The sequence below is a fragment of the Typopeltis vanoorti genome, chromosome 13, assembly GCF_054136105.1.
Source record: "Typopeltis vanoorti isolate ZY-2024b chromosome 13, IOZ_Tvanoo_1.0, whole genome shotgun sequence".
In the NCBI taxonomy this organism is placed as follows: domain Eukaryota; kingdom Metazoa; phylum Arthropoda; class Arachnida; order Uropygi; family Thelyphonidae; genus Typopeltis; species Typopeltis vanoorti.
In genome coordinates, this window is record NC_143561.1 from 70,600,194 (window position 1) to 70,616,537 (window position 16,344).

Sequence of the window (16,344 nt, forward strand, 5' to 3'; positions counted from 1 at the left end):
TATTAAAATGAAAACTCATTTAATTAATTTTATTTAATATATACAGTATGTGCCGAAAGTAGACTATTTTTTGGAATTTGTTGATTATGAAATGCAAGACATGTCAACTTCTGAAAGAAAGTGTGATAAATTTGTATTATATCTTTTAAATATAAGAGCGAGAGAGAGAGAGAGAGAGAGAGAGAGAGAGAGAGAGAGAAATGCTATTTGTTCAAGAGTATGCCAAAGTATTGCAACTTAAATGAATACGAAATATGAATACAAGACAGTATTCATATTTCGGAAAATTACAAGAAAATCATACGAACGACTGATTGTGCTGTACCTATGCGTTAACCTTAATTTTATAATTTTTTCCCCTTTGTTTCGCATGGTCAGCATTCTGAAAACAAATTTCCTACGTACCCATGCAGAAAGTCAGTATAAACATATTTTCCTTGAAGAGAAGGGATACGATTTCCTCGGTAGATGACGCCACCAGATATAGCTTGGCCTTTCGGATGAGAATGGGAATGAATTGGGAGCTGATCTCCATGCGGTAATAATGTACCAGAAGCCACTAGACAAACAAACAAACAACATTTTAATTTTAATATTAAAATAAATAGCATCGCATTTTGGTATAGCAATGCTTAAGACTAAAACACGCACAAAAATATGAATTATTCCCGCTCAAGCAATCGCGAAGTCAACTCAATATTTGTCCATCAGCTGGAAGGACACTGACATATTAGACAAAATCTGATCCTGTCTGAGAGGCGAGGAACCTGAAGAAAAGACTTTTCAACTGAAGATTAGTTCGTGAGCTTCCTTCAGACAAACAGGAAAACATGTGCAATTGCATTTTCTATAACTTCAATCAAACAAAGCCAAACTCAATCAAGCATGCGTATTCTTGAAGTCAATGGCATGGAGAATCTTCTATCCAACTTTGCATTACTATATACTGACCCGTTCAAAACTGACTCTTTATACGATTGTGATGGAAGAACTAAATATTGCCGTTTCGTTCCAATGGGAATGATTTGCAGTGGAAGTCTTAAGAGGCCATAAATATGTATAGAGGTTGGTTGAAATTAACGTTCTGAAACTATATATTTATATGTGTTCTCCGGAAGATTTGCCTGGACAGAAAAACCCATATGAGTTATTGATGTGAGTTGTTTTCGGAGGTATCAAGAGTATTTTCGGGAGCGTAAACTCTTGACGCTTCTGTAACGCTGCTAAACACATTTTCAGATGAAATGCCTTCATGAAGGTTCTTTGCGTCCTAGACTGAATTTTAACCAGACGCCTATACAGGCACTTGCAAATGAAAACACAAAACAGTGAATCAAGAAGTAAGACACAAAAGATTACAGAAGATTAAGCATTACAATATCAAGGCATTTCATGGATTACTATCGTCTGTTGTTAGAGTTCCCGATTTTACTACGGGAAAAAAAAAATTAGAACTTAAGTAATAAAAGAATAAAAATATCTTTAAAATTAAGATGATAAAAGTACGGATTTTTCCCCTTAACCGAAGAAACTCGGTTTTAACTCCAGTCCGACTGCTAAACAGTTTCTTCAGTTGCTCAGTTTCTTCCAAAAAAGTTAGTGCTAAGGAATGCACCTTACTCACAATGGTCATAACAAGGTGTAAAGAATTTATAAATAAGTAATAATTACATCATATAATATATATTCTGAAAATGGAGTAGCAAGTTTAATTTCTTTAGCAATAACTTTTGGAACTCTGTAGGCAGCTGGTTCGAGTCCCGTCCTTGACGTGAGGAACCTTTATCTGATCTTTTTCGACGAAAGGTCAGTTAGCCGGTTTCATACGGAGATATGGGTTTTTTCACGCAGAAACTCGGGTTTTTCGTCCCCAAGAACAAGCAAACCAGTTCCGTGAACACGCGGATTACAGTCAGGAATACTTAAGATGGTCCCTCCAGCCATAGGTCTGATTCGTCAGCTATGCCGGTCCCGGGCCCGGATAAAAATAGGGGGGGAGGGATTGAGATGGTTCCATACCTCCTCATAAAAGGGGACCATGGCAGCTGTATCATCATACGAAATAAACAAAAACATTCAGAGAAAGACTTATACAAAAATTTCCTCTAGTCGGTAAATGGAATCGACTTTAAAACGGTCTTTCTTCGGGTGGCCTATCATTATGGATGCAAATGCCAACTCCACAGGGCTACACAGCTAATTTCAAGATTACTGAAAACCTAAATACCTAAAGCTCCATTCACTTCGATCCTCTTCATTTCTCAAAAGCAGTAGATGACACTCTTTCAGTTTAACTTTTTTATGGAAATCGACAAGCAGACGGCCTCCACATCTCACCACCGCTGAGGTTGATCCATTTCCACGCCGTGCTAGATAAAAAATGATGTTCCTAATCCTAACTAGTATTTTTTATTGTATGTCTTCATATGTTCTATGGCTGCTGATATCAAGATCCTTTGTAATACTTCAATTTTAATATCTGGTACCGACGGGAGCGGCTCGTGCATAGGGAATGCGGAACTGCTGCATCCCCAATTTTTCTCGATATATAAATATATTTATTAATTTATTTATATTTGCTTGTAATATTTAATTTTATCATCAACAATCCTATACAATTCCCTTATTTTGTATTAAAATAATAAAAATCCATCTTGTAGCACTTAAGAAGGCGAAGGACGCTAGCAGCACTGTGTTTACCACAGTGTCATTGCTACGCGCGCAAGCATATGCACGTCATAGTGAGATGCGAGCTATTACCGTAATGCGACACTGTCCGTCTGTTCCACTGTTGTTTATATGCAGTTTGCTCTAGTAGTAGAGTGTTCGTAGTGCTTATCGTGTTTACTACGTCTCTTTAAATATTTGGACATTACAATTAAAGGATTTAATTGTAATATCAAAAAATTGTAAATCCTTTAAGTACAATTAAAGGAATGGATTTATTTTTAAGTAATTTTGAATTATACTGTATTACTTTATCGATAATAAACAATATTTTTTCATGAAACAAAACAAGGAGAATATATTTTATTTTTAAGTAATTTTGAATTATACCAAACTGTATAATTTTATCGATAATAAACGATGTTTTTCATGTTTAATTTTTATTTTTTATTTTTACCATAATTTTGATATTTTGCAAGTTGCAGAACCTTGCAGCACCCCCCCCCCCACCCACACACCCACACACACACACGATTTCAAGTCACGAGCCGCCACTCGGTACCGATGTCATTTGTTCAGTCAAATATATTACTCGAGAACTTTCATATCTGTCATCTCTACCAACTGTTTTATTTCTAGGTTAGAAATGAACGGCATCTTATATGCTATTACTAATTTGGTGTTTTAGCTAATTTTTCCTCTCTAATTCTATGTAAATTTATTTATTTCTCAGCTGTCCACTACCAGCTTTACTTATTCTATTACCATTTTCATAATTAATTTTCCATATTCACTAAAAATGGTGCCCAGATGTTATATTTATTTATTTTTTTTTTATTTTTTTTTGTATCGTTTAAATACTTTAAATACCGAGATGCAAATCATGTTTTCTGTATTCCTGCCAATTTTCATAGTTTTTTGTTTTATTTTTTATTTTATTTTTTACGTATTACACTGTTTTTCCGTTGACATCAATGACAAACACTAATAACAAAATTATCTCGGTTAAAGTCCTGATTTCTAAGATACCAGACAAGTTTAGATAATCAAGAAGAAAAACAATAAATGCTTTCAAATGATGGCTAGGAAACCCATCATTATCTTATATTCTCTATTGTTTAAGAGATGTCTGTGTAATGCAAGACAACATGTCAAGATGAGTTAGCCACAATAAATTGTGTAAAACAGACAGCAGGAGGCTCAATACTAGTGGGAAAAAAATGCCCCTTGATTGATATTTCATACAGTGTACTTAGAGAAGTGAAATAAAAATTCTTATTTAATCTATCACTGTTTCTTAACTGAGCTATTTTAAAAGAACGGTCAGTCCAATGTATGAAATAAGCACAAGTGTTAACGTTTGAAACCGTAGCTTCTCAGAATTGCAGCTTGTTTAATGAAATTAAATCTGAATCGATCAACTGAGCAATTTTAACGGGCTTCAGTAGAAGGTTGACAAGGCACTCATCAATGATACACACACACACACACACACACGCGCGCGCGCGCGACTCCCATGAAAGGTTGAAAGCCTATAGTACATTAGCACCGTGAGTGGACTAAATATTTATTTTATTTTTTTTATTAATTTAATTAAGTTTTTATTTTTTACACAGTTTAGTAATCCTGCTCTGGAGATCAAACATAGAACTTTTTAAGCCCCTTCAGGCCTCTAATAAGCGAGGCGGTGGTCTCACACCGGGAAATGAAATTCATCAGATACAAATGAAATTTCACGCAGCTGAAACTAATTTATATGAAATTCATACAAGTCACATTTCGAGTGTTTCATATGGCTAATTCTGTTTATCATTTTCTTTTCTTTGTTAATTCACTGTTCAGTATTCTATTATGACCTTCAGGTTATGATAATCTATTGAATGCGATGCACTATGGAATCAACGACGATCTGGAACCGTTCGCTTGAGGATTCACATATTCTTCAGCTAATGAAGCTGAACTAAATTAAACCAAATTGAGAGTTGCAGGATCTCTCTCTCTCTCTCTCCCAGAAGAAAAAAAAAACATACATACACACACACACGCGCGCGCGCACACAGTTATACGTATACTTCTAAACAAGTGTATTCTATTTTTCTACTATAGAATTGCATATGTTGCTGTTGAAATCAGTCATTCGAGATGACTGCAGAGTACACTGGATTATGGTATTGCACCAGGCAGTCTTTTCAGGCCTGTGAAGGAAGACTGGTCATATCTTATAAAATTTCTCTCCTAATTAGCAATCAATGTCAATGGCGACTGCTCCCCACTAGATCAAAAGTCTTGAAAGGTTTGTGCAGTCATCCTGCAGGTTGCCTTCTAATACTCTTAGACAACAGATTAACCATGAGTTATATAGAACTTCGTACAGTTGTGTTTATTTTATGAAGTCCACATGGACTAACGCTTAAGCATACGTGTGTTCAGGCTTAAGTGCTGTGAAGAATTCGTGTTAGAGGTTTAATGGAATATTAACAGCACTGAGAAAGGATTAAAACTAATTTTAATACTTCCAATATTTCGCTCCGTCACAGAGACATCTTCGGGGATTACAAAAACGTTTACACAAATACAATAAAAAGTGAAGCTAAAGTCCCACCTAGGTTGTGTGCCCTCTGTGGGCATTTGCAGGTGGCCTGGGATGTAAAGAGGAGGCTCTGATAATTAAAGTTTCCCAAATTTTGGGAGGTTTAATGCAACCGTATTTGTTTGAATTAGGTTGATTCCTGCGTGCAGATGCAGATTCAAAGAATAGTCTTTCTTTTTTGAATTCACTATGGTAGAGCATAGTAGTTTTTTTTTTCAGGAGTCCTACGAAATGTATCCAAAACGTGGTTTGCAAGGCCAGATTGACCATAATCGTGTTTGAAGATGTAAGAACTGTGTTCTTCTAACCGGATGGATGCTGACCTGCCTATTTGTCCGAAGTAGGCAAGTTTACAGGAACAAGGTACTCTATATATACACCAGACACTGAAAGAGGATAGAACTGGTCTTTAGTGGAGCGGATAAGGGTAGCAAGTTTACGGTGGGGCTTAAAAGCTGTACGGAGGTTGTACTGTTTTTTCTTTAATGATCTGGCTATTTTTTCTGAAGTACCACGGATGTACGGAATGGTGATGGCATTTCTGAAGTCCTTCTGAAGAGATGGTCGGGGAATGGGGAAGGACTTGATTATTTTTTTAATTCTGTAGTCATTATAGCCATTGGGAAGGAAGGTGTTGTGTATGCGTTTGAGTTCGGTTGAAAGGGCAGTTTTACTGAAACAAAGATTGTGGGCCCTATTGGTCAGAATTTTAATAATGCCATATTGCTTGGAGGGATGATGGTGAGAGAGTTTGTGAATGTATCTGCGTGTATGAGTAGGTTTTCTATATACAGAGAAAGAAAGGTTACATTAGGAAGGCGTGTTACTATGGTGTCTAGGAAGGGTCAACTATTATTATTTTCCTTTTCCATCGTAAACTGGATTCTTGGATGTAGACTATTGAGGTGACTGAGAAAAGAATCTAATGTGTCTGGACCATGAGGCCAAATAGAGAACACATCATCTACATATCTTAGCCAGATAGGTCTTAGAGGGGAAGAGTCAATGGCTCGTTTTTCAAAATTTTCCATGTAATAATTGGCAAGAGGGGATGAGAGGGGGGAACCCCATGGCAGTTCATGGTCCAGACACATTTCTCTGTATATAGAAAACCTACTCATACACGCAGATACATTCACAAACTCTCCCACCACCATCCCTCCCAACAATATGGCATTATTAAAACTCTGACCAACAGGGCCCACAATCTTTGTTCCAGTAAAACTGTCCTTTCAACCGAACTCAAACACATACACAACACCTTCCTTTCCAATGGCCATAATGACTACAGAATTAAAAAAATAATCCATTTCCTGACCATCTCTTCAGACGGACTTCAGAAATGCCATCACCATTCCTTACATCCGTGGTACTTCAGAAAAAATAGCCAGATCATTAAAAAGTACAACCTCCATGCAGCTTTTAAGCCCAACCGTAAACTTGCTACCCTTTATCTGCTCCGCTAAAGACCAGCTCCCTCCTCTTACGGTGCCTGGTGTATATAGAGTACCTTGTTCCTGTAAACTTGCCTATTTCGGACAAACAGGCAGGTCAGCATCTATCGTGTTAGAAGAACACAGTTCTTACATCTGCAAACATGATTATGGTCATTCTGGCCTTGCAGACCATGTTTTGGGTACATCCCACAGGATCTCCTGGAAAAAAACTACCATGCTCCACCATAGTAAATTCAAAAAAGAAAGACTATTCTTTGAATCTGTATCTGCACTCAGGAATCAACCTAATTTAAACAAATATGGTTGCATTAAACTTCCCAAAATTTGGGAAACTTTAATTATCAGAGCTCCCTCTTTACATCCCAGGCCACCTGCAAATATCTATAGAGGGCACACAACCTAGATAGAACTTTAGTTTCACTTTGTACTGTATTTGTGTTTGTGTGTTGTTACAAAACGTTTTTGTAATCCCGAAGATGTCTCTGTGATGGAAGCGAAATATTGGAAGTATTAAAATTAGTTTTAATCCTTTCTCAGTGCTGTTAATATTCCATTAAACCTCTAACATGAATTCTTCACAGCACTTAAGCCTCAATACACGTATTCTGATCATGCATGGTGATGAAATAGCACGCAAAGCAAAACAATGCGGTAAGTCGAAACTACGCTTATCGAGGCTATTAAATCGGCTGGCCTTTTTGAAAAGATGTTCAGACTCAAGAATTATTCCTAACTGTGTTAGGCTTATAACCAAATTTAAATCTAATAAAGCCCTTCGGATATACAAACGTGCTAGTCTGGCACTATTACGAGAGCAGATTACTGAAACTCGCGCCAGCCTCGCTAAGACAAACGCCGACATTGTATCGTTTCAGACAGCGCTCCGCTATACTCAATCCTGAACTTTGGTCTATTCTCCTTAGCATCTCAGAAGTTTCCTCTCAAAAAGAATTCCAGAAAATTAAAAATAAGCACATCAAAAAGTTCAATAACCTTTGCAAATCTAAACCACTACCTGAAGTTCAACCGCTCCATACAGTAGTCAACCTATCTTCTAAAATACTTTGCGAAGATGCCGTTAGTGCCCTAAGCCTCGGACATAATTTTGCCGTCGCACCTATTGAAGTTCCGGTATTGGACATTGAACGCGGAATCTGTCACTTAGCTCCAGAAACAGCCAATAACAGCAGACTTGACGTAGCTAACATTCTCTCCCGTTCTTCACCTCCTAAAGTTAATTTATCTTCCAGTCAACACTCTGCCCTCAAAAAATTACGGAAAGAAAAAAGTATTGTCATCACCAGAGCTGATAAGGGTAATGCCACAGTTGTTCTTAACGCCTCAGAATATAATCGGAAAATGGATTGATCGCGCTATCTACATACCACTGGAATCCCACAAAAGCTCAAGTTAAAAAATTAAAAAACCTACTTAAAAAAGTTTCTTCCTGGCCTCCTGACATTACAAAAAAACTCAAACCATTCTGTTCTCGTCCCCCCCCCCGGATATACGGTTTACCTATAGTAGATGCCACCAATGCACCTTGCTACAAATTATCAAAGCTAGCTCACTCTTTGATCCCCCCCCCCAAACTGGTCTTACTTAATCTTATGTAAAAAACTCCACCCATTTTAAAAACTTAATTGAAAATCTTACTTTAAATAATACAGATATATTGGTCAGCTTGAGAGATCACAGTTACGTTGGTACGGGCACCTGGTCAGAATGCCACAAGAGAGGCTCCTTCAGCAGGCCCTCTTTTCCAAGCCAGAGAGTGGGAGGCCACGTGGAAGGCCAAGGACTCGCTGGATAGATTATATCCAAAACCTTGGGTGGACACATTTGGGAATCCCACCAGAACACCTGAGCTTGGTGGCAGAGGATCGTAACCATTGGAAGTTCCTCTTGCAGCTGTTGCCCCCACAACTCAATTAGGAAGAGTGGGTATTGAAGATGTATGTATGTATGTATGTATATTGGTCAGCTTTGACGTCATCTCTTTCTTTACAAATATTCACCTAATTGACACCTCTTAAAAACGTTTTTCCTTCTGATATCTTAGAGCTCTTTTCCTTTGCCATCAACACTGGTTATTTCTCTTGGAAGAAAAATTTACAAACAGACGGAGGGAACTGCCATGGGTTCCCCCCTCTCACCCCCTCTTGCCAATTATTACATGGAAAATTTTGAAAAACGAGCCATCGACTCTTCCCCCTCTAAAACCTTCTATCTGGCTAAGATATGTAGATGATGTGTTCTCTATTTGGCCTCATGGTCCAGACACATTAGATTCCTTCCTCAGTCACCTCAATAGTCTACATCCAAGAATCCAGTTTACGATGGAAAAGGAAAATAATAATAGTTGACCCTTCCTAGACACCTTAGTAACACGCCTTCCTAATGGTAACATTTCTTTCTCTGTATATAGAAAACCTACTCATACACGCAGATACATTCACAAACTCTCCCACCATCATCCCTCCAAGCAATATGGCATTATTAAAATTCTGACCAATAGGGCCCACAATCTTTGTTTCAGTAAAACTGCCCTTTCAACCGAACTCAAACACATACACAACACCTTCCTTTCCAATGGCTATAATGACTACAGAATTAAAAAAATAATCAAGTCCTTCCCCATTCCCCGACCATCTCTTCAGAAGGACTTCAGAAATGCCATCACCATTCCTTACTTCCGTGGTATTTCAGAAAAAATAGCCAGATCATTAAAAAAAAAGTACAACCTCCATACAGCTTTTAAGCCCGCCGTAAACTTGCTATCCTTTATCTGCTTCACTAAAGACCAGTTCCATCCTCTTTCAGTGTCTGGTGTATATATAGAGTACCTTGTTCCTGTAAACTTGCCTACTTCGGACAAACAGGCAGGTCAGCATCCATCCGGTTAGAAGAACACAGTTCTTACATCTGCAAACACGATTATGTTCAATCTGGCCTTTCAGACCATGTTTTGGATACATTCCACAGGATCTCTTGGAAAAAAACTACCATGCTCCACCATGCTTCATCATTGTGAATTCAAAAAGAATTCACAAATATCTGCATCTGCACTCAGGAATCAACCTAATTTAAACAAACAGGATTGCATTAAACTTCCCAAAAATTGGGAAACTTTAATTATCAGAGCTCTCTCTTTACATCCCAGGCCACCTGCAAATGCCCATAGAGGACACACAACCTAGGTAGGACTTTAGTTTCAGTTTGTATTGTATTTGTGTGTGTTGTTACAAAAAGTTTTTGTAATTCCCGAAGATGTCTCTGTGACAGAGCGAAATATTGGAAGTATTAAAATTAGTTTTAATCCTTTCTCAGTGCTGTTGATATTCCATTAAACCTCTAACATGAACGCTTAAGCATCCTGCTCGTTAAGTGTGTACATTTCCACTCATTTTCGTTCTTTCTTGGCATTATCTTCAAAAGTATTCCTCTTGACTAGAGTTACTTATTGAAAGTTTTATCATTTGGTTATAAATTAAATTAAAGATGCCGAGAAATTATATTTTTGTTTAATCCTTTATTTAAGTGTAAGCAAACAAAGTTTGTGACTAGGTTACTCGTATACAGAGACTAGTGGCTTCACATTAATTGCCCCATAATGCAAAGTATACATCCTTTCTAGTGTGTATAACACTACCTCAATGACCAATATCATAGACTTTCCATTAACCGTTAATAAATACATACGGGTAGTTTGGCCTATTCATCTACCAAAATGTCAGCCATTTCCTATAGTGAGATGGGACGAGTTGGTGTTCTTGCTTCTGTTCTAGTCTTTCTTCAAGAAAAGAAAGTAGTAGTCTTCACTATTTTTGTAATACATTCTCTTAATTTCGTCCCGTAGTCCGCACGCAACCATATGCCTAGGGAAGGAGTGTCCTGGGTTCGATTCCCGTCGACGGCGTGAGGAGCTTAAGGATCTTCCTCAGTCATAGCCAAGTTAGCTGGTCTTGGGCGTGGACAGCAGGTCCCCCCCCCCCCCAGTTTATCTGGGGTTTTTCACCCCGCAGGGAAACCGGCCCCGTGAACACACACGGATACAGTCATGAATATCGTCCTTAGGGGATGTAGCAGAGGATTGGCGATCCGGCTGGATTAATACGCCAGTAACCCCTCATTAGGCGGGAACTCAACTCGTCCTAGACGGATGAGAAGGATAGGAGGAGTTTCGTCCCAATCTCTCTTTTTCCCCTTTCATATAGTGCACCACCAGAAGTACACAATGGCTAACATTTCTGAGTATGAAGTACAATTTCTTGTAGTATCCTTCACTTAAAAATGAACAATATGAGAATATATTAAATGATATATAAATTACATCGAAATCAAGACTCAGTAAAACGATGACCACCTTAAAAAATAGTGGCTTACTACGTATTACTATGATTTTTATTATGTGATACCTCCAAGGATTCATCGCGGGTGGGCACACAACCCACCGTCTTAATCCTCCACCCTACTTAATCCTTCATCTACACACAACACCACTGTTTATACACTACGCTAAAATCCGTCAACTACACACGTCGCACTATCTATACACTATTCGATCAACTGCACACATCGCCATCCACCGCCACTAATAGTATGTTTTATCTGTAAATTGCATGTTTACTATTGCCTATTTGTCTGTATGCAAATCGGCATACAAGCAAATCAGCTTCCATTTTCCCTCCGGAAACTGTTTTTTTTTTTTTTTATTTCTTCCTTGGAGAAAAACTCTACTACCTTCAACTGTCCGCGCAGTTAACCTAGTGGCTATGCGCTTCGCAACCATATGGATGGGGAAGGAGTATCCTAGTTTCGATTCTCGTCGACGACGTGAGGAGCTTAAGGATCTTCCTCAGCCATAGCCAAGTTAGCCGGTCTTGGGCGTGGACAGCAGGTTCCCCCCCCCCACACACACACACCAGTTTATCTGGGGTTTTGCATCTCGCAAGCAGGCAAACCGGCCCGAACATGGATACAGTCATGAATACTTAGACAATGTCTGAATTGTCAGCTATGCCTTTCCCGAGCCCCGATAAAAATAGGGGGGATTGAGGTAGTGCCGTACCTTCCCGTAAAAGAGGATCACTGCCGTTGAATCACCATACGAAATAAATGAATGAATGAACCCTCAATTCACGGTCAACTGAAAAGCCCATATAAGTTTCCTCTCGTCACGAAGAGAATCAAATTCAGGTCTGTTCCAGTCAAAGGATGCAATGTCTCTTCGTTCTTCTAACTGCACTACAGAGCTGAACATGAGCAAAGAAATAATTTATTATTATTATTACCTCAAGATCCCATGGAGTCAAAGACTCGTCTAGAATTTATCCATCAGTCATTTATTATAAATACCAGAAGCGTGCAACGGTTATCTTACTATTTATAATAAATCGAATACGAATACCATATTGCTACATGCATTACAATAGTAATTTTAAACAAATTCTTTATTGTAATATGTGTTAAAATATGCCATAAAATAATTAAGATCTCAAAAATAGTGTTGAAACATTTTTAAGTAATAACGAAAATGCTAAAAAAGAAAAATGTACTTTTAAAGAGATGAGAAGCAAGTATCCCCTAAGATGACTGAGGAATAGGAAACAAAAGTAAACAGCTGGTTTCATAAAACAGGAAACAACTTTTTTAATTCGTGGCATTAAGCATCATTTAATTTACTAGGAGTTTTTTTTCTTTCTTTCTGAAACTGTACATTTACCATCTTTTCTAAAGAAAACTTTTCCAAAAGGTTTCTGGATGAAACCTTTGATAGTTACCGGTATTTCGTCACATGTAATGCATGGTTTTTATCTTGTTTGCTGCTCTTTGTCGTTCGTAATATCCATACCATTAAATATTCAAAGCGCAAAAGATAAACCAAACGATCATTTCTGCCTTATATTCTTGGTAACTAGGGCAAACATAGGACGTAACAAAAATGCTTCTATTTTTGGTTGACCGTTTATTTTTATAAAGATGCTTTATATTCATAATATTATTGCGGCATGAAGAAAATTAAAAAAAAAAAAGAACGAAAATTTGGATCCTTCAGTTTAAATACATCGACAGAAGACGAGTTTATTTTAAGACTACCAACTTAACTGTTTTTCTTTGCAGAGCCAACAGCATAAGAGAGTAGATCGAAATGAACTGGTCATTATTATTTTTTTTTTTTAATTTACAAAAGAAATATTTGCTTTTTTATGATTATAGCCTGCTTAATGACAAAATAAATAATTAAATACTACTAACTACCAATAATAATAATAATAATAATAATAATAATAATAATAACTGTAAATTTTAATCTGGGAACTTGTAAACTACGATGTATCCAAAAAAAAACTGTGAAAATAACGAAGGTGTTTATGTTTAAATCCTGAAGTTCTAGATATGGCGACGGACAACAAAGCAAGCGTGTCTAGAAACTTGTCATTTATCTTTTCAACATTTCTTCATTACATGCTTTCTTTGCTGTCTGTCGTCTTAAAAAATTAATATTTATCAAAAGAAGGAATACTTTTTTTACTGATCTGACTGGAAAAAAAAAATTATGTTTAAACACAGGGGTTGCTCGTGCATAGGCACTGCGGAACTGCAGCACCCCCAATTTTTCTCGATATATAAATATATTTATTAATTTATTTATATTTGCTTGTAATATTTAATTTTATCATCAACAATCCTATACAATTCTCTTATTTCGTATAAAAAATAATAAAAATCCATCTTGTCACACTTAGGAGGGCGAAGGATGCTAGCAGCACTGTGTTTACCAGTGTCATATTGCTACGCGTGCAAGCATATGCACGTCATTGTGAAATGCAAGGTATTAGCGTAATGCGGCACTGTCCGTCGTGCAGTTCCACTGTTGTTTATATGCAGTTTGTGCCAGTAGTAGAGTGTTCGTAGTGCTTATCGTGTTTACTCCGTCTCTTTAAATATTTGGACATTACAATTAAAGACATAACATTTGTTACAGTTTTTATTTTAGAACATTATTGGGGTTATTGACAATTATGACCTCAGAAATGCAATCTCAAGAAATAAGTTCTGTGACAGTAGTGACTGTATGTGAACTACAAAAACTTAAATTTTCACAGTTGACTCTCGATTAGAAAGTTTCTATTAAAATAAGAGGCCGTCCTTTACCCGATATTCAAATATCTCAGGCAGGAATAAGCAATGATACATTAAAAGTTTTAATACAGAGTGGTATACAAAGTTGGCTATGTGGTTGTGAAGTGAAAAATGCACTATTTTGTTTTTCGTGTTCGTTGTTTGGAGGTGATACGAAATGGACAAAGGATGGTTTTGTAAATATAAATAAAATGAAAGAAAAAACGGAAAAACATGAAACGTCAAAAAAAATATTGAAAATGCAGTTTCTTTGTCGCTTTTAGGAACTGTAGATATTAAACAAAAACTTAGTAAGGCCTACAGAATTTCAATTAATGAGCATAACAAAAAGATTGCTAAAAACCGCGAAATTTTATCCAAAATAATTGATTGTATGTTATTTTGGGGAAATTTTGCAATTCCTTTACGTGGACATGACGAAAAAGATGATTCGGCAACTCCAGGTCTATTTAGGGGGTTAGTGAATTTTGTGTCCAAATTAGATCCAGATTTAAGAAACCAGTGCAGTCTTAATGGTGTTTCTGAGACTATTCAGAATGAGATACTCGATTGTATTTTGAATTATACTGAACTGTATAATTTTATCGATAATAAACAATATTTTTTCATGAAACAAAACAAGAAGAATATATTTTATTTTTAAGTAATTTTGAATTATACCAAATTGTATGATTTTACCGATAATAAGCAATATTTTTTCATGTTTAATTTTTTTTTTACCATAATTTTGATATTTTATCCAAACACGTATACACTGTACTTACAGTGTGTATGTATATTTCGAAAGTTGCACATCCCACGATTTCAAACCACGAGCCGCCACTGTTTAAACAATTATATTGTACAATAAGGTACAAATACAGGTATACCGGCGATTCTCCAGTTATTTCTGTAAGATACGAAACTTTTATTATTGGTGTGTGTTCGTGGTGAGGATGAAATATCTTATTCTGTTAAAATAACATATAATTATTTATTTATTATAGATACAAGGCTGAATTATGACGATTGTCACTGTTGAAATCATGAAAAGAATTATATTTTCTCAATTATCGCTACACGAAACAAAATGCACCAATCTAATGCAGTGTCGGAATGTCGAAACCGACACTGCTCGTTGAGCAGTGTCGCTACAGGTAAATTATATGCTTGTGTGCGTTATTTCTATGTACGAAACTTTTATTATTGGTGTGTGTGTTCGGGGTGAGGGTGAAATATTTTTAATAAAGCAAATTGTTTTAATATGTAAATTTATTTATTAATAAATTAGCTACTGATTAGGAAAAATGAATTATTTTTCTTATCTTGTATATGCAGTACCCCACTTTAAATTTTTGCCGGCCGCCAGTGAGTCAAATGGATGTATAATCTTATCAAGCAAGAGATTCGTAAGAAAAAGATGATGTGGAAGGAATACCGTGTGCATAAGGATGATGTCCGTTATGAAAATTATAAAAGAATAACTGTACTGAATGCAGATGGTGTGTGTGTGTGACAGATGCAGAAGAGGTTGTTCAACTAACGAGTGCCTTTTTTGCTAAAAGTTATCAACCTGGTTTATGTGACATTTAGTTCACTGCTTTCTCTTCACTGGATGAAGAAACTCAGGTATATGAGGAGGAGGTATTACTGCTGTTGCACAAGCTGAATAAGAATTCAATAATAGAGGCTGATGGGATATCAGCACATGTGCTAAAAGAGTGTTCAGCTGAACTGCTATTCCTTTGACCAGACTGTTTAATATGAGTCTCAGAACAGGGAAGATTCCGCAGGAATGGAGAGAATGTATGGTAATTCCATTGCACAAGGGTGGTCCAAAGAACTATCGACCAATTAATATCTCAGGTGAGGTGGTGAGATTTTGGAATTGGCCAGGACTCGCATTCAGAAATGGGTTAACAGAGAATTTCTACTTTGCAATGAGCAACATGGGTTTGCTAAGGGAAGGCCATTTTTTTTTAACAACTTGCTCACATTCTATAAGAATGTTGACATTGAACTAGACAAGGGGAATGGATACACCACACTTTGGATTTTGCTAAGGCTTTTGACAGATTACAGCAAGCTAGACTGTTGCATAAATTGGAGAATATGGATTTGGATCCTCTTATCTATGCTAATATAGAATATCAGCATGGATAAAAGGATGGCTGACTGACAGATATCAAAAAGTGATATACGGCGGACGTAATCTGCAAGATTTAAGGTATCAAGTGGTGTACCACAAGGATCAGGTCTTGCTCCACTTTTATTCAATCTTACATTAATGATATTGGGAAGGATTTGACAAGCGACATACAACTATTTGTTGATGATGCAAAGATAGGTAGGTTAATCAGGAATGCTGCTGATATGCAATACTGTACTTGCAGAATGATTTGAATAGGCTGGAATTGTGGGCATGGGAAAATGGATGTCAGTTCAATGTAAAGTCATTCATTTCGGCATGATTAGATATCTAATGTCGTATTATACTGGTAGGAT

The 16,344-nt window shown here is 36.8% G+C and overlaps 1 protein-coding gene across 1 annotated transcript in view; it reads right to left on the minus strand.

Moving 5' to 3' along the window:
- Positions 1–16,344, minus strand: part of LOC150100274 (HHIP-like protein 1) — a 159,669-nt gene that overhangs the window by 75,635 nt on the left and 67,690 nt on the right. Inside the window, exon 5 of the mRNA XM_090402622.1 lies at positions 406–559. Coding sequence (XP_090258748.1) covers positions 406–559 — 154 coding nt within the window. The remainder of the gene's footprint in view (positions 1–405; positions 560–16,344) is intronic.